This window comes from Anser brachyrhynchus (assembly GCF_964034855.1).
Source record: "Anser brachyrhynchus genome assembly, chromosome: 15".
In the NCBI taxonomy this organism is placed as follows: domain Eukaryota; kingdom Metazoa; phylum Chordata; class Aves; order Anseriformes; family Anatidae; genus Anser; species Anser brachyrhynchus.
In genome coordinates this window covers 1,198,952-1,221,816 of record NC_137733.1, presented here as the reverse complement: position 1 = coordinate 1,221,816, position 22,865 = coordinate 1,198,952, and the positions used below count along the sequence as shown (strand labels likewise).

Sequence of the window (22,865 nt, the reverse complement as noted above, 5' to 3'; positions counted from 1 at the left end):
TATGGAAGTGACCTGCTCCGAGATGCACAAAAGACAGGTTCCAGGTAGCTGTGTGCAGCCAGCAGGGGCTGAGGAATGAACCCAGCAGCAGCGTTTGGCCTTGTCTTGTTTTCCTTTTTGGTGCAGCCGTGGGCTGCCTGTGACAGCGGAACAGCCCAGCCTACTGGCAAAATGAAATTACTTTCTCAGAATTATGATGGAGGCAGAAGACTCCAAACTGACTGATGGGTCATCTGGCAATGAAGGAGCTCCCCAGCAGAGCTCACTCAAAGCCCAACGTTAAGGTATACATAATGATATAGTTGAAAGGTCTACGGTCTCCTTGCTGACTTTCCCTTTCCTAATTAGGTCTGAAAAACCTACTTCATTCAGGCTACTTAAAGATGGACGTGCACGGTCCTTCTAGGAAAATACATTACCTTCAGCCAATCCAACACACCATACCACTACAACTTGTAGACTCCATCCTCAGGAGTAGGTAAATCAATGTAGTTCCACAAAAAATATTAAAGCATGAAGATGGCCTTTATTCTCCCACCCTTTCTCTCCACCTTCAGCAATGGGATCTGGAAGAAAGTAGGGAGGAGAACGTACATCTATACAAAAACAAACAAACAAACAAAAACCATAGCTTTCTCAAACCAGCACATGCCTAAATATGAAGCAACAGATGACTTTCAAGAAAAGTCATTTCAGATCTGTAGATAAAATATTACTATGTTTTAATCTATTCCCATACACATCCCTCCAATATGCTTCTTGGTGCATTACAGTCAGAAGTGACGTAAATCAGACCCAAAAAAAGGGGACAACCACAGCTCAGTACTTTTGCTTTGAATTTGCCCCATCCAAACACAGGTTAATCTTGCTAAACACTCTCCATCTGGTAAACATACAAGCAAATGCAAGTGTTTCACTGCTGCTGGTGCTCCAGAAGTTTAGGACCAGTTTAGGACCTCAGATACCTTGTTGGATTTCCTAGGTCAGTTTTAGTTCAGTCTCTGTGGCTGCTGTCAGGAAAGTAGGAACGGCTCTGACTGCAGCTTTCTAGATGGATGTGTTTGCGAATGAGTTCTACCCGCAGGTGAGGCTCAAGGAGTCGGTATACAAACCAAACCTCAGTCACAAATTTGGAACACCAACTGGTGCTTTTTCAAGAGGTTTACATCAGTGGCACAAGTTGATCAGGCAGCCCTGTGGGAACACTTGTCTGCCCACCTCGCCAGGCAGCCATGGACCCTTCATGCCGGAGCCCCAGGAGGTGTAGGACTTTCTCCAGAGGAACTGTGCTCTTCCTTAAGAGATCACTTCTACGGCTGGGGCCTTCTTCTCCTTCCATACACTCAGGCTTCTTTAACCTTCACATGTAAGGAAAGTACAGGGAAAAGAATGGGCTGGGTTGGTAAGGTGAGGTAAGATGTTAACTGCATGCCACATACAGGTTACAGCTGCTGAACTATCTGCTGCTATCTGCAACTTGGCACAGCGTTTGCATGTCAGGAAAGAAAATAGTTTTTCTGTTGGTTGTTCAGATTTTATATTGCTGATCTTCTACACACTTCCATTTCATTGCTCTCTGCAACTTTCCACCTCCTAGCCAACCTTATTTCCAGTTCTGCTTTCACACAAAGCCTGCGAGTCTCAGCCTTTCTGTGACCCAGTATATGAAGCGTTACAATAGAGAAAGATGCAGACAGGGACCTCCTAGCATGGCTTCATTGAGTGTAAATACTTTAAAAATAAATTGCTAGCTGCTGTGCATTCACGCAGAAGCACACAGCCTTTTCCTTGAGTCTCTGGGGAGACACTCAGCTTTACCACGAGACCCCCAGGGGGGTCTCTGCCTTGAGAAGCAGGGGGGGGGTCTCGGTCAGAGGTGGAACGTGCAGCACAGATCAAGCTCTGCGATGACAGAATTAAATCACGTCCATTTCTTCTCAACTGTGCAGCTAGTTTACACACCTCAGTTGAAAACACAGGGTTTTTCTCCGAAGGACATTAAGTGTAAATCAAATATAAATAGCCAATGATGCCACTACAGTTCTACTTACTCCAGTAAAGTGCAGAAGAAAATATCTCAAGGATTTAAACGAACAATGTGGTGACAGATGGCATGGAGACAATCCACGCTGGGCTCCCTCAGTAAAATCCACACAACTTCACAGCTCCAGGAATGAGGGGAGGCAGAAGGGGGACGGGGGCTGGAGAAAAAAACACATGCAAAGCTGGCCCAGATGACCACAGATTTCTAACAAACTGTTGTGGACGGCAAAGATTCTCTGCTCAACTGCAAAAAGCTCTTCGTATCAGCACGGATGTCAGCAGGTCTATCAAGGATATCTTCCAAGAAAATCCAAAATTGTATAATTAATACAAAAATCTTAAAGAAATTATTCACATTAAACTGTTAGTTCGAGAAGGTGACAAATCTAAAATGCTATTAAACTGTCTGTTCAAATAATCTAATCAAGCTCTCAAAAATAATTAATAGAAAAGACACAAAATGGCTTTGACATGATACCAATACCCTTCTGTTCACTGCATAGTTTTATTAGGATGAATATTTTCAGGCATGTTCTCTGGATATATTCTGATTACCAGAAGTGTCTTATGTGCTTTAGAATCGCCCCATTATTATTTTGTATCTTAAAGGAAATCGTCTTGGGTTTTATGTTTGAGAATGCCCTTGGAAAAAAAAAAATAATAAAATAAGATGCCACCAAGAATGCCTGCAAGCAGAAAATTATGCTGAAGGTCTGGTGTCCTACTTTTACAGCTTGGGAGTCTGCTGTGTTGTAATTTCCTATATGCAGGCAATAGTTTGGATAGCACGGATGATCTACAACATCAACTTACTAGCAGTTTTAAGACGTTACTGCTCAAAACATACTGAGGCACTTATGGATTTCTATTTCCAAGAACGGGCAGTTGGAAGAGAAAGAAAATGGTACCTTTGAGATGAAAATATATTACTCTCACTGCGAATGACTACATCTCAATGAAACCAACATGCCACTCTCCTCAATAAGAGCTGTTTATAGGATCCTATCCTGCATCCTGGGCTCAGCTGCAGCAGCGTAAACTCCAACAAGCCAAAAATAGGAAATTTGCCCATGCCTGAGCTACTTCAAAAAGCAGGTAAACTCTAGGATGTGGTATTATGCAAAAGATTTCTACTTTTCTACAATTTGCTTCTTAGTGACAGAAACTCCTGATCTCTTCAAACCTATCTTCCTTCTACTTGGACTAATTACACCAAATTTGTCTCCATCTCCAAGAGGGACAGTTCAAGTTTACTCCCACGATATTCCAGGAAATCAGCCATGCTTTCTTTCATCAAATTAAGAAGGGGACTTTTGTGAGGACCAGAACAAGGAAAATACAATCGTCTCAGAAACAGGTAGGGAAATCCCATAAAACTTAGTGAACAGCGGGAGAGAAAGAGAGCAAGAAAGCAAGGCACATTCCATGAATATAACACTCCTCCAAGCTCTGAGACAGAGCTCAATGCAGTGAACGCCGCGGCTCTCGCTACTGAACTTCACTTTCTTGTAGCAATGACAGCCCACGAATAGCAATGTACAGCAGCAGGCTGCATCATAACCACCCTGTGCTCCCAGAGTGCCGGCTCCACATAAAGAAAAGCACAAGAAATTGTATCCACTCCGTACGCCTCAGGAAGACAGATTTCAAGCATGTTTTAACCATTTTATTACAATGGTCCAGGTGCCTGTGCATAAAAGGTACACCTGCAGATTACGAGCCCAGTTCTAAAAATCTTTACTGATGTGCAAGACAACTCTTTTTAAAATACATACAGACTGATTTTTTATGTGTATGGTCAAGTAAACACAGATTCACAAGAGATCAGTGCTTCATTTTTGTTCCAGTTCAAAATACAAACAAGAATTTCTGAAAGTTATGCTTCCCACAGCAGCATTAGTACAGGACAAAAGAAGGAAAATCCAATTCCCCTGCTCCTTTACAGGAAGCAGAAGCTGGAAGTATTACTTGCATGCAGTGGAGCAGCACAAGGTACCTAGACGTGAAACGCCAATTAAATTAATATAGGTATTTTTGCACTAAAACGTTTAACTACAGTTTAATCTTCCAATCTTCTGCAATACTAACCAAATCCAAAATTATTAACATGCTCAGGAGCATAGTGCCATATTCATGCTAATACAATTATCAGTAAGGGTAGAATGAGATGTTACAAAACTTAAATTTATTTTTTTCTGTAAAAATATGGGACTGCTTTTACAATGAGTTAGAAAAAGATCTACGTAACTCACATGGAAGGCATACAAAGCACATGCCATGAATTATGATATCCAAAGCGATTCTACAATAAAAAAGAAACCCAACATCCCCCCGCTTCTTTGCCACAATTTTTAAAGCATAAGAATCGAAGCACTCATACGCACAGTACTAATGTGACATGTAGCTTTTGAACTTTCTTTTTTTTTAAATAATGGCCACTGCGCTATGAGGATACATGACAAAAACTAAACTTTGTAAGGCATGTAGAAACTTAAGAGCAGTGGACAAAGTTATAGGTGAAGCAGGGAACAAACTGCCAGTACCAGAGCCAGGAGTCTAGGTGTGCTCTATTCCCAGCAGCAAGGCTGTGGTTAGATCCTGGTTTGCACAAGTGCCGTGTGGTCTTTGGATCTCAGGAACGAGGGAAAACAAAGCAGCCCCAGCTTGTTTCTACAGCAAGCTAGAAACAACAGGTAATGCAGAAGTCTGAAAGTACTTCATCAAAACACCTGAAAAATATCCTCTGAAAGAACGAACAAGGCTTTAAAAGTTCATTTTCCCTCAGTATTTATTCACAGAAGGTGCCTCGCTAAATACCCATGGTAGTCCAGGAGGCAGGGGCCTGCAGCAGGGTGGAACAGGAGCCAGCAGTGGGGTGGAACGGGAGCCAGCAGTGCGCCCTTTCGGTGACAAAGCCCCACATGCACCAAGCTGTGCTGTCAGGAGCCCAGCCAGCTGCTCGGGAACGGGGATTATCCCCTCTGTGGGACTCACGATGCCATTGCTGGAGTCCTGCACCCAGTTCTGGGACCCCCTGTACAAGACACCAGCACCTCTGAGTGAGTCCAAAGGACCAGAGCACGTGAGGTTGCAAGGAAAGGTGGAGGGCACTGGTTTGTACCCAGGGATGGGATGAGTACGGACAGGTGTAATTGCAGCCTAAACTAAACAGAGTTCGGCTTGGAGATTCATCGCAAAAAAACAAGAGGTTGTGCTCATGGTGCAGAGGGAAATCCTAATGAGATACAACAAAAATATTTGCATGGTGACAGAGCTGAAATGCTGAAACAGATTGCCTGGAAAGGCTGCTGTGTCAAAGTGCAAGCGGATACTCACAACTTGACTGGAGGGGTCCCTGACCGGTCCGACCCCAGGCGCTGAGCTAGGGTTGGCTCGGACACCTCCAGATATCCTTCTAACGTCAGCTATTGTGTGGTTCTGGCTTCACTGCTATGGAAGGGGATGAGGAGGGATACAAAAAGGAAAGCTGAAGGTGGTGGTAGACGCAAAATGGATTTTGTACTAGGCAATTAAGGAAAGTGTTAATTGCCAATGTTAATTTATGAGCACAGAGAATAACAAAGAATGATAATTTATTCATCCGTAGCACTTTTGGAAAAAGATTTGTTTTGTTTAACATTTCTAGAGCTCTCTCAAGAAGCTTCACTTTGCAATAGCCCTAATGGAGGATTACCCTCACCTTTTGTGCTGCCCAGCTATGCGTTATGACTCACAGTACCTTCACAGCACTAAAATGCCTCAAGTTTTTATGTCTTTCAGAAAGGTTTCTAATGTGAAATTAGACTCAATTTTGCAGCATGCAAAAGATGCTCAGTACTCCTGGATGTGTTTATGATACATATGGGCCTCTTCCCACTTCTGAAAGAAACCAATTTTTCATTATTGTCACAGAACTAACCATGATGTTCTGTTTTAGAAAGGTATCGTGATTACAATCATTATAATGACGGCATGTGGTGAAACAAACGTAACTAAGTTTAAAACCAAATGCTCAAGTCAGGAAACAGTTCCTAAGCAGTGTTTGGTTTGAGATCTCTCATATTTCAACAGACACAAGATGAATAAACAGCCAGTCTGTTTGCAGCATCCTCCAAGGGCTGCTGATGCACAGCAAGTTGGCACAGGCGCCCCAGACACGATTCTCATCTTGTTTCAGCCGACTGTCTCACATCTGAGCATGCCTGGAGCCCATGGCAGAACAGGGGCCCAAAGCCAAGGAGCAGCTCGCTGGCAGAGGAGTTGGTGCCAGCAGCAGGTGATGCAGCCGGCAGGAGGCAGAGCGCGTGGCACGGCCCAAAGGGCACCCCCAGCCGGCTCACGTAGGTACCCTGCATCCTTACCTGTCCCGCTGCTTTATTGGTAGGGTTTTGACAGCAGATGTCAGGTCAAGGCAGGGTCAGAAGCCTTTACATTCCTGTCCTAATACTCATAGTCTATATGAAGCAATTTATTTCCAACATATTTGACTGGTACAGCCAAACGGGAACCAAATCAAAGCCGAGTAGTGGCCACTGAGAGGCAGGCTAAGCTACGCACCCTGCACAGCTAAGGTTGGCAGCGGGTCTCAGTACTTCAGAAGCTGTACGTCCTGCAATAATCACTGCATGCTCCATGTGTGTGCACAGCTCATGTTTATAAACCTAGAATAACCTGTTTTTTTCTAGGGATGGTTCTTTGTACGGGGTTCACATTGCCATGGTGTTTGTTAATACAGAAAGCGGTGAGCTTTTCTATCCAGAGTCATTCCAGCGAAGCACACAGCCTTATAGACAATGACTTCTCGTTCGCATCCCTCCAGCCCAGCTCACGTTTAGGACAGTTAGGCATCATATAACTACCTGGCGCGGAGTTCACTGAATCGTTACGTCGCCTTTGTGTCAGCCGTGCTTGTAGACTACAAATGAGCAGATACAACACATGGACACTCATTTAGTTGTAAAAGACATCTAAAACACAGTACCAGCATGATTCCACAGAGAAGGAAAACTAATAGAGCCACACAATAAGCATGTAAATTAAACGGCCTTGTTAGAGTGCCACAGGCAGGAACTTCATCCACAAGCAGGACTGGGACCAAGCACCTGTTTTTCCATATCCAGCGATCTCAATGTGAGAGACAAAAGAGTTTGTAAATTTGTATCAACTTTATAATTTAAACCAGCATCCATGTGTTTCAGCTGAAATCCTGACGCTGACTTGGCAGACAGATTTTACATTGGCAGTTTCATCTCCTCTGCCTTTATGACAGCACTGTGAATTCCACCCTTGACTCGCAGGAATTCATTCCCAAATGAACAGTTAATTGAGTGACACATGCAAGTCTTATTACTGCAGTGTTCCAAGCCCAGTTACAAGATATAATGTGCATTGGAAAACCACATTTAAAAATTAAGGCAATTTTAGTTAAATGAAGAAACAATATCTTCAGCCAATTCAAGCTGCTAGAGACATCTCTGTTAGATTGTCTTAACACACAAGAGAATGATTTTGATTTCCTAAATGGGAATCTTAGAAGCCGAGTTTCAGCACAAAGATGTTTTATTATCATACTGTGATAACCTAAAATCAGTGTCATAATAACGACAATATTAGCATACAGCGGAAACCCTGTTAACTTCCTGGAACAGGAGAAAATATGATTTATTTGATGTTCTAGTGGCTTCTACATAAAAGTAAAAAAATCAGCATCGGTAACATCCTGCATTCAGCTACTGAGCATGAAGTTGATGCTGTACGAATTTCTGCCTGAGTTTTATCACTCAACACTCACTAGGATCTTCAGTTTCAAGAGTTTTTATGCTGGAATAGGAAGCTGAGTGAAATATATATCACATAAAATTCCCAAATATACATAAAGCTAGCTTTGGAAAGACGAGAAAATCCGTGTAGCAATTTAAAAGCTAAATGAAATAACTGTCTCTGTTACTTGGTCACTGCATTTACACTTAAGATAGTAGCATTGAATGGAAAGCTCTCTCCATACCAATCAAGCTGTCAAGCCCATTGTTATAGAATCTCTGCTATAATTCAGAATCTATTATTGTCGCCATTGCATAACAAGTTCTAAAAGAAGGTAATTTAAAACACTAAGAGACACTGGATCCCTTTAATCCCAATGAAAAAGTTTTTCCCAGAGAGAAGAGGTCTCAAAAGTTTGATACTGATTCCTCAGCTGTAACTAATCATTGCATCTTCCCTGCTTCTTTTTCCCCCAGGTTATGAAACAACCTATCTGGACCACTTCATTTTTAGATAGATTCAGAGAGGTCTTAAAGTGCTATTCAAAAACCATCTATAAGGAATAACAATATTTAGTGAATAAGGAACCCTAAAGGGTACAAGTATTAGGAAATAAGTTACAATCAACATTGAGTGTAATGTGTGCAATATAAGCCTGGTATGCAGGAAAACCAATAAACCATTTCTCACTCCCAAGCTCCCTCTTTTACACAGCACATACTCCTCAGCATCGGCAGGAGCTCCTCGCAGACTTTCAGGCCAAGCAGCTGTCCATGCCAGAAAGCTTAGTCCTGCAAGGTGCTAAGAACCTACTGCTTCAGAAACAGCAGTGATCGCTTTACAAAATCAAATCTGCAGTGCCAGATTTATCTTCTTTTTTTTTTTTTAATTGTTACAGTATTAAGGCAGATGAGCTGCATACGTGAGTCACTTCTGTCTGTCGTCCCACAGACTTACAGAGAGAGGATTACACAAAGAAATGTTTCCCAACAAAACAGTTTGTCATTACCTCCAGACTTCTGACAATGCCGTTGTGGATTTTCATGAGCTATAGTAGGAAATTAGAAGTATCCACATAGTGAAAATCTAATTCAATAAATACAATGAATATAAGGTCTGGTTCAAGTTTGCAAGACCACTTAAATCATAGACCATAGTGGATCACAAAACGCCAGCCTAATATAAATGTCCTCTAACTTCTATTGTCCTTAAAAACATTCAGGTCTATAGCTTGCTAGCTCTTATGAGCATGGCAGAATAGTATCTGATTATAATTTTATAATTATAGTTTATCCCAAAAATCATTTTATTGACCTATTTTGTTGTTTACAGCCATACGGCACATTTGCTAATAAAAGTTTTAAGTTGATCAGCATTCAGTTTAGTGAAGAGTAAAGTTTAATCAGAACTGCCTTTACAGCAGAAGGAAAACTGAGTTTCAAGCACGAACCCCAAAATATTTCAGAATATTTGATGAGTAGTCAATGAGTACACTGCTCTGTATATTTCTTTTTTTCTTCTTTCTTAAAGTATATATAATTACAGGCATCCTGTTTGAACTGCTTGTGGTGATTATTCACAATAGAAATCAACACAGTGAAGTACTTTAGACTAGCAAAAGGTTTGAATAATTTTCCTACCTTATCTGCCATTATCATGGAGGCCCCACCATGAATTCCAAGAATTGGAATAGAAGTCTGCGACGAAATAAAATCCAAAATCTGAGCTACCGCCTCCTGATCAGTATCATCTCCAAAAACCACTCCATGGATCTTGGTGCCGGACATCAAGTCGCAAACATGTGTTATGATGCTTTTAGGGTCAGTCTGGTTCACCAGAAGGGTCACTACATTGACATCAACAGTCAGGTCTGCTGACATTTCCCTGGTCCAGAGACCTCTGATATCTCTCTCTGTGATATACTTGGTCCTTCCCAGAATCACTGCAATGTTCAGGATGGGATAACTCTTCTCTGCTCCATGAACAAGATCCAGGGGTGCCAGAAGAGCTTGGAGTACCAGGAGAGCACAGCCAATTTTCCTCATCTTTGCCAGCTTTATCCCCTGTAAAACTGATCACATCGTATGAGAAAAATAGAGAGGAAAAAAAATATGTACTGTGTATCTCCAACAAAGGTTTTAAATAGAAAGATTCTGGATACAATGCAAACTTTAGCAGCTTTTTATAACTTGTTCTTCATCTTAGTTTCAATTCAAGCCTCTTACATTCCCTCAGAAAGTTGACTTGCCAATGATAGGTAGTGTTACAACTGGTCTCCCGCAGGCAAGGCAGAAAACGAAGCACAAGTTCAGAAGACAGACCCATTAAAATTATTCCTGGATGGCTAACAAAATTAGAACGGCAGAAATCATTAAAAAAAGACATTGCCATCCTTCTTTTTAACCTTGCTCTCCTAAAACGGGTAAAAAATTGAAGTCTATTTTCCTTTGTTGCAAACGTCTATTTAAAACTTAGTCCCGGTCTAATAGGAAGAAGTGCTTTAGCTTATAATGATAGAAGTAAGCCAGGGTCTGCTGGAAACCCCAGTCCACATACTCCGTACATCTCACGGCATCCCAGAAACGTGCTGTTTTATTTCTGGAGCTCTCTCCTAGGCAGCTGCTGCTCACGCACAGTCTAACTGCGTTTCTGGAACAGGTTCAGAAGCATGATATTCTCTCTTAATTCTTCTCCCTCCTCTGACACAGCGTTCACTTGAGCATCTCAGAACTGCTGATCTCAGATGCGAAGTTGTTGCTGGTGCTGAAGGGGAGGGTGTTCCACGAACGAGCATCGCTGCATCGGTTTACTTCATCTCTTCACTGAATCCCTGTAGGGGTCTGAATACGGAGAGAGAGTAGGACGGGGAGAGAGGTGAGCCACAGAAGTGCTCTGAACTAGCTGAAGGAGGGAGCGGCGGTCTAACTGCAGATATCCCCCTGCTGCTGCGCCCCGAGGGGTTTCCACCCCCGTAACCGCGAGCGGCAGGAGGGGACTCCCCGAGCCGCGTACAGCCCGGCTCGCCGCAGAGCATTGCGCAGCCGCCACTGGGGGACAGTCGGGGCTGGCGCCCCCGGATCCCCCCTCCCCGTGTCTCCCCGAGCCCCCCAGCCCCCAGCCCGGGCGCCCCCGGGCGGAGGCGCAGCGAGAAGATGGCGCCGCCTGGCGGCCCCGCGCCTCGGCACACGGAGCGGCGGCGGGGCGGGGGCCTCGGGGGCGGCCCCCGGCATGGGGTCGGGGGCTGGGGGAGAAGACCCCCTGCCAGGCTGGGAGCTGGCGGGGCGCGGGGACCCGGGCGCGCTCCGGGAGCGACCAGAGGGAAAAGTTGCCCTGGGAACCCCCGGACTCCCCCCGAGAAGCCCCCAGGCCCCCTCCCGGGAGCTTCCCCGTTAGGATCCGTCCAAGCACGGTCCGGGAAGAGCGGGATCGGCTGCGGACAGGATCCCTTCGCGATCCGGTGCCGCTCCCGCTCCATCAGCACCGACCCTGGGGGAGCCACGCGAGGAGGTCACTCCAGCGAAAGCTCGGATCGCTTCGGATTTTCGCCGGTGGCCGCGGGGCCACTGCTGGTAGCGGCCCCGGCTGAGGCAGGGCGAGGGGCGCCCGGGGGCTGCCCCTCACGGCCGGCCGGGATCCCGCAGCGAGGCCCGCACCAGCCCCCGGTGCACTCACCGCCGCCTCCGCTCCGCTCTCCTGCTCGTGCCGCTCATCACAGCGGGTCCCTCCTCAAGCAGCCCGGTGGAAAACGGGGTCCCCGCTGCCCGGGCGGCCGCCCGCAACTCGTGCCCGCCGCAGGAACCGCGAGGCCGGCAGCTCCGCGCCGCCCGCATCGTCAAGTTTTAGCAGAGCCAGCGCAACTGAGATTCGCTCTTTACTTTTGGCAGCAAGCGTTTAGGCATCTTCATGGCTTCTTCTTTTTTTTTTTTTTTGTTATCCTGCCTTTTTAGCTTTTTTCTTTATTTATTATTTTTCTTGCTGTTCAAAGGGCAGTTGCAATATTGCTGCGGCAGTTCCCCGGGGCGGCACCTCGGAGCCCCAGGTCGTCTCAGCCTCTTGCGAGCGCCGGGGACGGGCAGCGGCGCCTCCCGAAGGCGCCACGGGAGCCACCCGGCGGCCGATCCGCTCCGCTCCGCTCCGCCGCCCCCAGCCCGCCGCCCCCCTCGTCAGAGCGAGCCGAATCGCGGCTACTTTGAAGGCTCCCCCCCGCCGCCACCACCTCCCCGTTCTGCTTCTGCCGGCACCAGCGAATGAGTCAGAGCCAGGCGATCGGGGGAGGAGGTGTCGGATCTGGGGAGCAGCGACAGCGCGGGGTTTGGGGCAGAACAGCGGCGAACTTGAGCGCCCGTCCCACGTTAACAGCCCCTGAGAAAGGTCGGTGGCCCAGGAAAGCCCCCGAGTGTTCTCCTTTCCCGTGCTGCAGGGGCTGTCAACCAGAAATCCCTGCCATGGGCTGAGGGGAATGAGCGTGGAGCTGCAGTTTCCACACTGAAACCAACTCTAAAAGCTCCAGACTGCAACCAAATATCACAAAAACACTCCAGAGAAGCTGGCTCCATCTGAGCATCCCTGCTGCTCTATGACAGTTGGGCACCCCCCTTCCCAAGGCACCGTGGCCCCGTTTCTCCAGCTCCCCCTCTCCTGGCACTGCCCAGGTGTCAGACCCATCCCAGGTGTCAGACCCACACAGGTGTTTCACGGCCCCTGCCCGCACCGCACACCCTTCACACCACCACTGCCTTCCTCCTCCCTCGCTCCACTGCTTTCCCCTTCCCACCGCCCTGCTCCAGCTGCCACAACTTATTTGGTTTTGCACGAATGAGTATACCAGCTAACTACCACAGAGGTGATGTCTTTGTGCTCAGTCCTTTACAGCCACACGCACTTCTAAGCTAAACACTTCGGAGTAGGGCCACGCAGACCCCCTAAGCAAGGCACATATGCAGAGGAAAAATTTGGGGACAATCAGGAAAAATCCAAGTGGCCTCTCGCTGAAGTTTGCTTCTCACTGTATTAAGCACACACCACTGAGCTTGGTCCCTAAGACACTTAATGCACCAGTCTTACTGCTCTTGACAATCTTGTCATAAAAGTCCCCAGTAGGTCTATGCCTTTTTTTTTTTTTTGAAAGATCTTGTCTCCTAACTTATTTAGAGATGACTTCCTTAGACATTGCATTAGTCCTTGAAGCAAAGCAATTAAGCAGCTACAACTGTACCAGTTTTTAAAGTTTGATGTTTAAATGCATCCTTGCATTTCACCCTTGATGCACGCCTCTCTCCTGTAAATATTACAGCAATGTTTGTCGCACTTACTGGAGATGAGGCTGCATCCCCAGCCCGGTGTAAAAGTTATTCCAGTGTTATCATTCAGCTGCAGATTTATTAAAGCAGCAGCAAAACCAGGGATTCAAGACCATAAGTATCCTGAATGCAAGTTAAATTCACAATGGGGAAACATGGCTCTAACATTAGCATACCTTTAAAACACCAAAAAATGGCATGGTGTCTTTGGAAAACAATAAGCACATGTGTTGTGTATAATACGTGTCCTGAATTTGGTGGTTTGAAAGACCAATAAAAGAAATAGTCAAGGTGGTGGGGTGGGATTTTTGGTTGGTTGTCTTTTTTTTTTTTTTTTTAAACTCTAATAGAGCTATGTGACTTTCATGAATCAAAGTTTAGATATACTTTGGCATCATTTCAAATATTTTCCTTAATTATTTTTACAAAACCTTTATAACCCAATAACTGAAGTACCAAATTAAAGAAGCCCAAATTAATTTATGAATTAGAATTAAAGTAAAACATGATTAAAAGTTTGTTCAAACACAGAGACCAACCTTGGCAGTTCACAGGCAGTTCATAGGCTTTCCAAAAGCCTCACTGAATTCAAGTAGATTACTGCCTACAGAGTTGAGTAAATGCTGCAGAATTAGACTGCTATTATAATAGACATCCTTAGTCCATTTCTAGGCATTTTTGCACAGTTTAATTTAAGATTAAAGAGAGGAGCTGCAAACATGGTAAGACATCAACTTCACTCAGTAGAAACAAGAAAGCACAATTTGCATTTAAGTGTCTGTAAGTCACCCTTGTAATTTACGTGTAAAAAGGGAACAGACACTTTAAAAGCAATAGAACAAACACTAACATCCCTGCACTTGGGAGATTAAGTTGCAAATTTAGTATTTTCATGGGGATTTATTCTGAAAGGCAGATGGATTGAAACGTATGTTATTGCCTTCCTCCCAGCAACAGCTGCATGCCCATCTAAAAGAAGCCACAACCTAACTTCTTGAAGTTAGGACTCCTGCCCTTCTGAGAAGGGTTTCCAGCTGGGGTTTCTCTGCCTTCTGCCCACTTCACAAACCCTTAAAAGTCAAGCCTTTCCCCCACAGCAACGTTAAATTACAAAAGGTTTCCCATTTTCACAAATTGCCTCTTTCAGAGTACTCTTGTCAATAGAAGGGAGCAGCTAAATTGTCAGGTACAAGAAATAACTCCAAAGGGGGCAGAAGAGGCAGTGGGGACTCATGGTCTGCCACAAGGGCCATTTCTGTCTCTTGCTGACCTCATTAATGCCATTGTGCCTGTTACTTTCTCTCCATTTGCTTTACTTGACTATCTGTAAAATACTTCCCTCAGAGACAAACTAAAAGCCAAGTTTTACCCCCAGATTCAGGAAAACATAATTTTTCTCTCACTCCTGGATAGAGGAGCATTACTCAAAGTAATTATGGTCACCCTTTTAAAAAGGTAATTGTTCTCTTGTAATGACACTCAAGTCAGGCAAGAAAAATACTTCAACACATTGGGAATGGAATGGCAATAATTGGATGTCAACAGAGGCTAGTTTGCGGCACAAATTTAAGCCGTGATTCAAGATTTCTCAAAAACAAACTGCAGATCCACCCAGTAATTCTTGCTGCTTGGAAGAACCATTCTGAAAAACTCCATTAGTTTGGTGAAACAAAAAGGTAGAAAGAGATTACCTGTATCTGGCTAGGTTCAGGGAGAGAGACTTACCTGGAATTTATTCCGCCTTTAAAATCATCTCTAGTTCCAGCAGTAACTCTTCTTATATTTAGGGGATATTGCTGCAACCAGTAAGAAAAGTATTTACCTGTGTCTTATGTGCTACAAATATCTGAAGTCCCCCTACCCTGAGAAAACTTCCACAGCAAGAACTGAAAGCGACATTGATGCAAAACCATTTTTCGGTGCCACACAGGATCAAGTCTGAAATGAAATCACTCGACTCAGCAAAAATGTAATGCAGAGCAAACAAGCATACAATAGCAACCTTATTTTGGGGTGGGCTGCAAAGTTACAGGCATATTAAATGAACTGTAAAAGTAAAAATAGGGAAAAAATCGATTGTTTTCAGGCTTACTAAAACATTTGGTCAGAGATTGGCCCTCTTATTGGAAACTGGCTTAGCTCCTCATTTGGCAATGTCCTTTCTTGTACAATTCACCAAGTCATGCATGAAATGATGGCCTTAAGTTACTCCCAGTTCGGCAGAGGACATGAGCCTGCTGCCACAGCAAAAGGAGGCGACATCGCTGAGCGGAGCCAAGGTTTGCTACAGCATCTGGGGGCTGAGCAACCCGCCCCAGCAGGGAGCAGCCCAGACAGAGGTGCTTAGTCCCACCTCACCCCAGCTACCAAAGAGTTAGCGGAGATTGGCCAGCACTGTGCCCAGGGAGCTATTTGAAGTTCACCAGCAGTGTGTCTTTGCCTCTTTTGTAATTATTTTTCCATACCAAATCAATCTTCAGCTTGATTTCTAAACTGCTGTGCAATTCTCAGAAGGCAGACTGTTTCTCTGGGAAATCACTGAATTAGTCAGATGTAGTGCAGGGTCAAGCCAGAATTCCGTTGTGAACCCTGTACCTTTTAATTAAAGCTGCTCCGTTAACAGATCTGTGTCACAGCACTGCGGCCCTGTGAAGACTGTCAGGAGCAATCCCATTGCACATCCAGCAGCTTGCACAAGGACCAGATTTCAGAGAATCAAATCATCTGTAAATACCTAGCTTAATGCTGCCTCTCTTTCTCCCCCTCTCCCCCAGCAGAAATTGCTAAATATCCATGTAGTTCTAATAAAACCTTCTAGGAAGCACCCGAGTAAACACCTCGCCCTTGCACTGCCAGCTTGCTCATTAATGAACAGCAGAGGAACAAGCAAAAAATCGCCCTTAGCTGTTTAGGGCCAACATATGATCTCCTCATCTGCACTGAATTCAGTAGAAGTGACAAGCCTTTATGAATCAGATTTTTTAAATACTATTTTAAGTCGTCTTTTCACTCATGCCCTGAACCATATAAATCTCTTTCGTGTCTATTTCTGGGCAGCATGATGGGCCTTGTAGCCAAGTAGTTACCAGCTTATTATTAGTTTAGCTCAGAGTCTTTAAGCATATAAAGTAGTTTTGCTGTTCACATGGAGCATGTCTCCGTATTTGAGACAGTCTACATTTATGTAGACAGATTATTTACCTTAAAAAGCTCCCATGTATACAAGTGGGGTATATTTTCAGAAATATTACCAAAATTTTGTTTCAGGACAGAGATTACTGTCATTCAGATCTTCTGAAGGAACAAAACTTAGCTCCAAAGCCCAGCCCCTTGGATAAATGAACATGTATTTTGTAGTCATGGCATGGGACAGACCTTGAGGGTAGGTGAGCTACTACAGTCTTATCAATATTAGCAATATGTGTAAAACAAACTTTTGGGGAATATTCTGAAGTTATTTCGCTCAAGACTTGCTTCAGCACAAAGAAAATTACTACTTGGGCCCAGCGCAGACAGCAGCGACCCCTCACACGTCGCTCACTGGTGGCACTTGCTCGCCCAGTGCGAGCTGTGCTGAGTGGGAAGCACTGAGATGCCTACACTGCATCTGCTGCCGAGTGCTTCACTAAGCACATTTTTGCTTAGGGAGTTCAGACTTTTCTAAATCCAGAAAATCAAATTTAGTAAAGGTCGACGGAAGCTCCTTAACACACAATTACCTCAGCCCTAGCTGGAAGATATTTTTAAGATGAGTAGTATTTTGCTCCTTGCATGCAGCCCATTTCTCAATTGTAGGCACTAGCTCTATTAAAACTAGGTGCTAAAGGCTTATGAGACATCTGAGCCAGTAGGAATAGATCCAAAACAGAAAAATCCCCCTTGGTCTTAAATTACAGTTCCACACGATGAGTCAGAGCCTTCTGTTACCTATTTCTGCAGTACATGTTACGTGGCTTTTGTTCATACACAGGGATGCTACTGAGCCCTTTGGGAGTTAGTTCCCTTTCAGGCTCAATTGCCATGGTTCTAGGTTCTGCATTCCCTCAGCTCTTGCTCCCACCCATGCCCGCCTCTTCCTCCCCTCCTTCAGAGAGGAAGCCTCTCGTTTTTCCCTGCCTGAGGAGAATGCTCGGCCGCAGTGCTCTCTATATCAACCATGATTATTAGATCTAATTAGTTTCATTAGTTTCAAACCTTGCATGGCTTAATCTCACTGGCGGGAACAAAGAGGAAGACAAAGGGGCTTTAAATAAAATAACATATTAAAATGCATTCATCTACCTAAGGCGCTGCAGGCTTAGCTTACCCAGATGACCTCATTTCTAGGAGCTGATATCCAAATCAATCATGCGTAAAGTTCTGGAGCCCGCACCCAAGGAAAGTAAACGCTGTTTCATCTTCCTCTAAACTTTTGTCTGGCTGACAGGAGCTCCCAAGCCTGAAAGAACTGGCTTCTGCCTCTTATGGCAGGGGAGGTCAGGTTGGAGGGAGGGAGGGAGGATCCAAGGGCTTTCTTCAAGTTGCTGGCTACACAGGAACTGTCTGCTCTCTATTGCCTACCACCGTCAAGATCACTCGTATGGAATTAACCCTTAGACATAGACATGCCTTTTGCTTTTACTTGTGGTGATTTCTAAGTTATTTGTAATGCTGTCAAAAGTTACAGGTTTAAAGAGGCCTTTTCCCAGAAAAGTTACTGTTGGCAATCATATTCTTTACTCCTTCCCTGCCCTAAGGGGACAAAAGAAAATCCATTCTTGTATGAATTCTGCAAAGAGAGGTCCAGGCCAGCACAGGCTCATTTCTAGCTTTTATACATCGTTACTTCCAAGCCCCAAAGGTCACACTACGGCTTTAAACACTTGGCTGGAGATGTGAAGCTTCTAGTTCTCCAGGTGCCACACAAAACAGCTCTATGCTGCTTTGAAAAGAAAGTTGAGTTCAAGAGGCTGATATTTATGTGAATCCTATACTTGGGAGCCTCAGCTGACTGGGGAGGATTCTGCTGACTGCAGACTTTGCCCACAATGCTGCTATGACCTGATCTTCGCAAGCTGCTTCAGTGTTCAATACACAATTCTGTTCGCATTCAGTGACATTAGTCTCTTGCACAAAGACTTTTTTTTGTTGTTTTAATATTTGAGCATAGACACCTACATAGATTTTGCATTTAAAATCCACATAGATGAATACTCCCTAATGAACTTTTTAATGATAGCCATTTAGAAATTCAGCAACTGAAAGCAAAAGGCAAGCAACTTTTCAAATAAGAAGCCTTCCATGATTTACTGGAATGACTTCATGATCATGACCTCATTATTAGCAACTTACATAGATATCAGTGAAATCCTTGTTTACCACTGACATTCTTTAAATTGAGCTCAACTACTCTTTGAAGTAGCATCTGCTAAACAATAGCACTGATATAGCAACACAGGTGTGAAACCTTTTTAACTGACAAGATAGACTCAAGTATATGTTCAAGTATATATTTTAAACTGCAAGAGTCCTCAGCTTTGTTTTATCTGCCCATCTGTATAATATGCGCACATTCAATGACAAACACATACAGGGTTAGGGTTTTTTAAGTGACAATTACAAATGCAGAGTCATTAGACAAATATAAACATCTGAAGGTATTTTACCAACCTATTGAAAGGATTAGACCCAATTTCTAGAAACAATATTTAATTGCTTAATTTTTATAAGCCAATTAACTGGAATCTCTCTTGGCAGACAGTTGTATGTTAACTACTTTCACACAACTATTTCTGTTCCCACCAGTTCTTTCTACAACATATTCCAAAATAACTGTGATGTATGTAGGAACAAGAATATTTTTCTTGTTTAAACCTGCCAGATCTTATCTTTCATCTGCAAAAATATGACAGATTTCTTGCTTTCTTGATGTTAGCCAGAAAGCCAAAATCCTGGAATATGACAACCAACAAGATAAAGCTTTATATTTAGACTTTCTTACAAGGTAGGGAAGAATGCACTGTACCAAGGCACTGAACACAGGGCAAGGGGTTCAGGAGGTAGCCCCTCTGCATTTACCTTGCATTATGTTTACAGCTTCCATCCTTGACTATGCTCCCATATCAAATTCCACAGAATTGTGAATATTTGCAGGAGAAAGAGCATGTGCTGCCACATTATCCCAAGTAGTTATTTAACTTCAAGCAGCTATATTCTTTAAGAAATTTCGGGTTTATATTCTCCTATATAAGCATTAGATTAATAACTGCTTGATCTCAGTGATCTCACTGTTATCCTAATTCATCACAGAGATTTACTTCATGGTCTCAAGTTCTCCTTGATACAAGTCTGAAGAACTTTATACATTACATTCTTTTTTTCTCTATCAATTGACTTTTCATCTTCGCTGGTTATCAACATCCATCCTCAAATGTATCTGTAAGGCTCACCCCAGACAAACATTTGTGGGTTCAAAAACAAATTGAAAAGTAAACTCTGTATTTAGTCTGCAGATTTTCCAGCCTTCATATTTATCCTAGTTAACCAAAATAAACTTTTAAATAACACCAATTCCTAGACTGGCAATTTACTCTAGGAGTTAATTAGAAAGTTTGTAGGGTAGAAAAATTCCTTATTTTTTCCTCAATCCCCATTCAGGGTGGGATGGGACAGATACACATCTTAATGTTTTGAAATGGGAGTCGGCTCAGCTTTTAAATAGGAGCCACAGAGTGGGGTTTACACAATTCATTTTAACCTTTCACATTTGTTTGGTGTCTGTCTTCTTCAAGTTTTCATCAGCTCCACTAGCAATCAACATGTGTACATGAATAAAGATGGATTTACAGATATTCATCTTAGTTCTACTGTCAGTTTTCATAGCAAGAACATCTGTTTCCCTTGAATTGTTTTTCCTTTGCTAACATGAAGGCATCTGAAAGATGCTCAGAGTTGACATCAGTCCTGGATGCTAACAACCCTGATTTTGGGGTAGCCAGTTCCTCTAAATTTAGTGTCATTAAAACATAACCACTGTCAGTAATATAGGCACTCAAAGTTAAAGACAGCACTTATAAGAGCAGTGCTACTGGAGAGAGTACAGGAGGATGGAAAAAGACTTCCCCTGGCAAGGTTTCTAATACCAGTATCACAAAAACAAGTTCAACAAAAATAACAGGGACAAGACTGCTCTGATATGCTTTCTAACGTAAACCTCTTGCTGTCCACCTACCACCACTCCGAGTGGTATTCTTTCACCCTTCCCTCCATCATCAGCCTCACTCAAGTTCATTTGATTTAGATTGTGCCAAATACAGAAAGTTTATAAACATTCTCACTAATACCTTGCACTGTAACTTCAAACCGCTGTCATGCCATGCCCCAGCTAAGCAGTGCCTCAAGCCTGCGCTTTCTCTTCCATTTCCTGTTCTTCAGGGATTATTAGCGCTCGGATCTTAACTACCCTACAACAGCATGAACATTGCTATGTGCATATATATGGAAAGATAACAATACTTAGTGTCAATTTTCAAAAAGTTACAGCCTTCTATTCATTCCTTCACATACCTTATTTGCAAGTGCATTAGTTAAGAGAAGCAATGAAAGCCTGAAGACCATCTGACCGTCTTCGTTCAGTCAGAAGCCACCATCACAGAGCCAGATAAGAGATGGATTTGTCCTCTATTACCTACCCTAGGGAGAACGTTTCCATTTCAAATCCAGCAGTAAGGACTCATTAACAACTTTGTGTATTTGACGTGTGCAAACGTGTATGCATATGCATGTTTATGTGTATATATGTATATTTACACATATATATATATATATATAAATGTTAGAGCTTTGCTCTTCAGAAGCCAGACAGCTTAAAGTTTGACAATGCACAGGTGCCACACACATCTAAAAGCCAAAGGAAGAACTCCAGAGCAAAAATAGCTTTGGACTCTAGATCTCTTCCATTTGATGCAAGGTTGTAAAAAGAGTAAGAGAGCGTTTAACTCTATACACTGAAGCAGCTTGTTTAGGAAACAGCTTGTTACTGAATTTCATGGAATTGTTCTTCTGATAAATCATGGAACTATATCTCTGATATGATTTTTAAAGTCCAGGGTCAGTTTGGAAATCACAGAGCAGAGAGAAATGTATGTTATAATACCAAACACTAATAGTTAGTGTACAACTAAGAAAGTAGTCAAGATAACATTTTCTCCTTCTAGAGCAATGTACAATTTCAGCCCAAAATAGATGTCCTCCAAGAATCATAGTGGAGCATGTTCTGATGGAAAAAACTCAGCTATTCTCTTAAAATGACAGATTTTTGGTTCCTCAAGAGATCACCTAAGTAATCCACATGTATGCATCCCATATGCAAAACTGCTATATATTTACTATTTCAAAATACAAAAAAAAAAGTTTCATGCACACAGTATGAAGTATATATTGTAAACGTCACATCAGACAAGAAAGCTGAATTACTTTTCCAATTTTTCTTGTCTCCAACAGATCACAGTACGTCCATAAAGGTTTGGTACTTTTAAAGCATGCTAAGATTTTATAGTTCACTCTCATAAGCCTTGAGATAATCTGCTTCTTATGTAGATTTAATCATTTGTTTTGTCTGTGAATTGTTAAGTCAATACAGGGGAGCAGCGGCACATCCAATACCTTCATCACATGAGCAGCTGCACTTTGATAAACAAAAGTGGGTTTTGCTCCCTGATGTTCAATTAACTGCTCAGATAAACCTCATCTCAAGGTGATCAGTTAAGGCACTGATGAGGAATCAGTGATGAGGAAGTTAAGGCACTGTTAAGGAATGAGTAAGTAGTATTTTCTCATTCAGACTTTTTTCCAAATAAGTTAATTTTTTAAGCATGAAGGATATACACGCACAGGTCAGCACAGGTCCAGAAACTTTGGTTTTATGTCTGGATCCATAACAGACACTAGCATAGAGGAGGGAATAGTAAGTCAAAATTCTGAGTTTTGAGACACAGTATGAAGCACTGTTTCTAAAAAAGACACGCTAAAAAGGTATATACTTTCTTCTCGAAAAAGCTAGCAATTAATTCTCTCTAAGCCAGCAGGTATTTTATCAAGAAACTGCACCAAGGGGATTGCTGCAGGAAGAAATTATTTCACTTATATTTTCTATGATCAATTTATTTATTTATGGTCTTCCTGTAAAAGGGCCTTGGGGCATCACAACCCAAAGAATCACTTACAGTAAGGTCAGGCCTGACAGCTGAGTTGTTCACTTATCCTAAGACGCAGATTCAACCCAAATAGCCCTAGCTCAACAAACCTTGCCCTGTTGTATCTAAACAAACGCGCTGGTAAGTGTCACACAAAAATGCATTTCTAGCAACTACAGAGAATGCTGAGAGCCCACCACATCCCATCTTAAAGAAGCACACACAGCCAGAAACAGTACGTGTATCACCTGTGGAGCATGCAATTGTTAACTTAAGTACACAAAATCACTTCTATTTTTAGTATTCAGTACATCACTGTATGAAATGCTCCTCTCAAAGTGTCATATGTTCAGAATAATTTGCTTCACTCCCAAGGCTTCTGAATAGTTAAAGCTCTGGCTAAATCCCCAGATCCCCACTATGACTACTCTTACCAAGCTTAACAGCATCCTAGTGTCTGATCTCCCTCCGAGGAAAGGAGGGGGAACAGCAAGTATAATCCACTCCCTAAAACTAACAGAAAAATGGCCTGTTAGTGAAAGACCATTAGAACTACTCAAGTGGACCAAAATCAACTTCATGCGTCGCC

The 22,865-nt window shown here is 43.2% G+C and overlaps 1 protein-coding gene across 7 annotated transcripts in view; it reads right to left on the bottom strand.

Moving 5' to 3' along the window:
- Positions 1 to 22,865, bottom strand: part of GRIN2A (glutamate ionotropic receptor NMDA type subunit 2A) — a 214,984-nt gene that overhangs the window by 174,936 nt on the left and 17,183 nt on the right. The window contains exons 2-3 of one of the 7 annotated variants that reach the window (XM_080556983.1): positions 2,052 to 2,201; positions 1,219 to 1,358 (exon numbers count right to left, since the gene is read on the bottom strand). The exons of 1 other annotated variant lie outside the window; for it this stretch is intronic. In XM_080556983.1, the coding sequence (XP_080413109.1) occupies positions 1,219 to 1,245 (27 nt within the window). In that variant the 5' untranslated portion in view covers positions 1,246 to 1,358; positions 2,052 to 2,201. 5 more of the 7 variants (XM_080556982.1, XM_080556990.1, XM_080556989.1 and 2 more) reach the window with 5 other exon arrangements.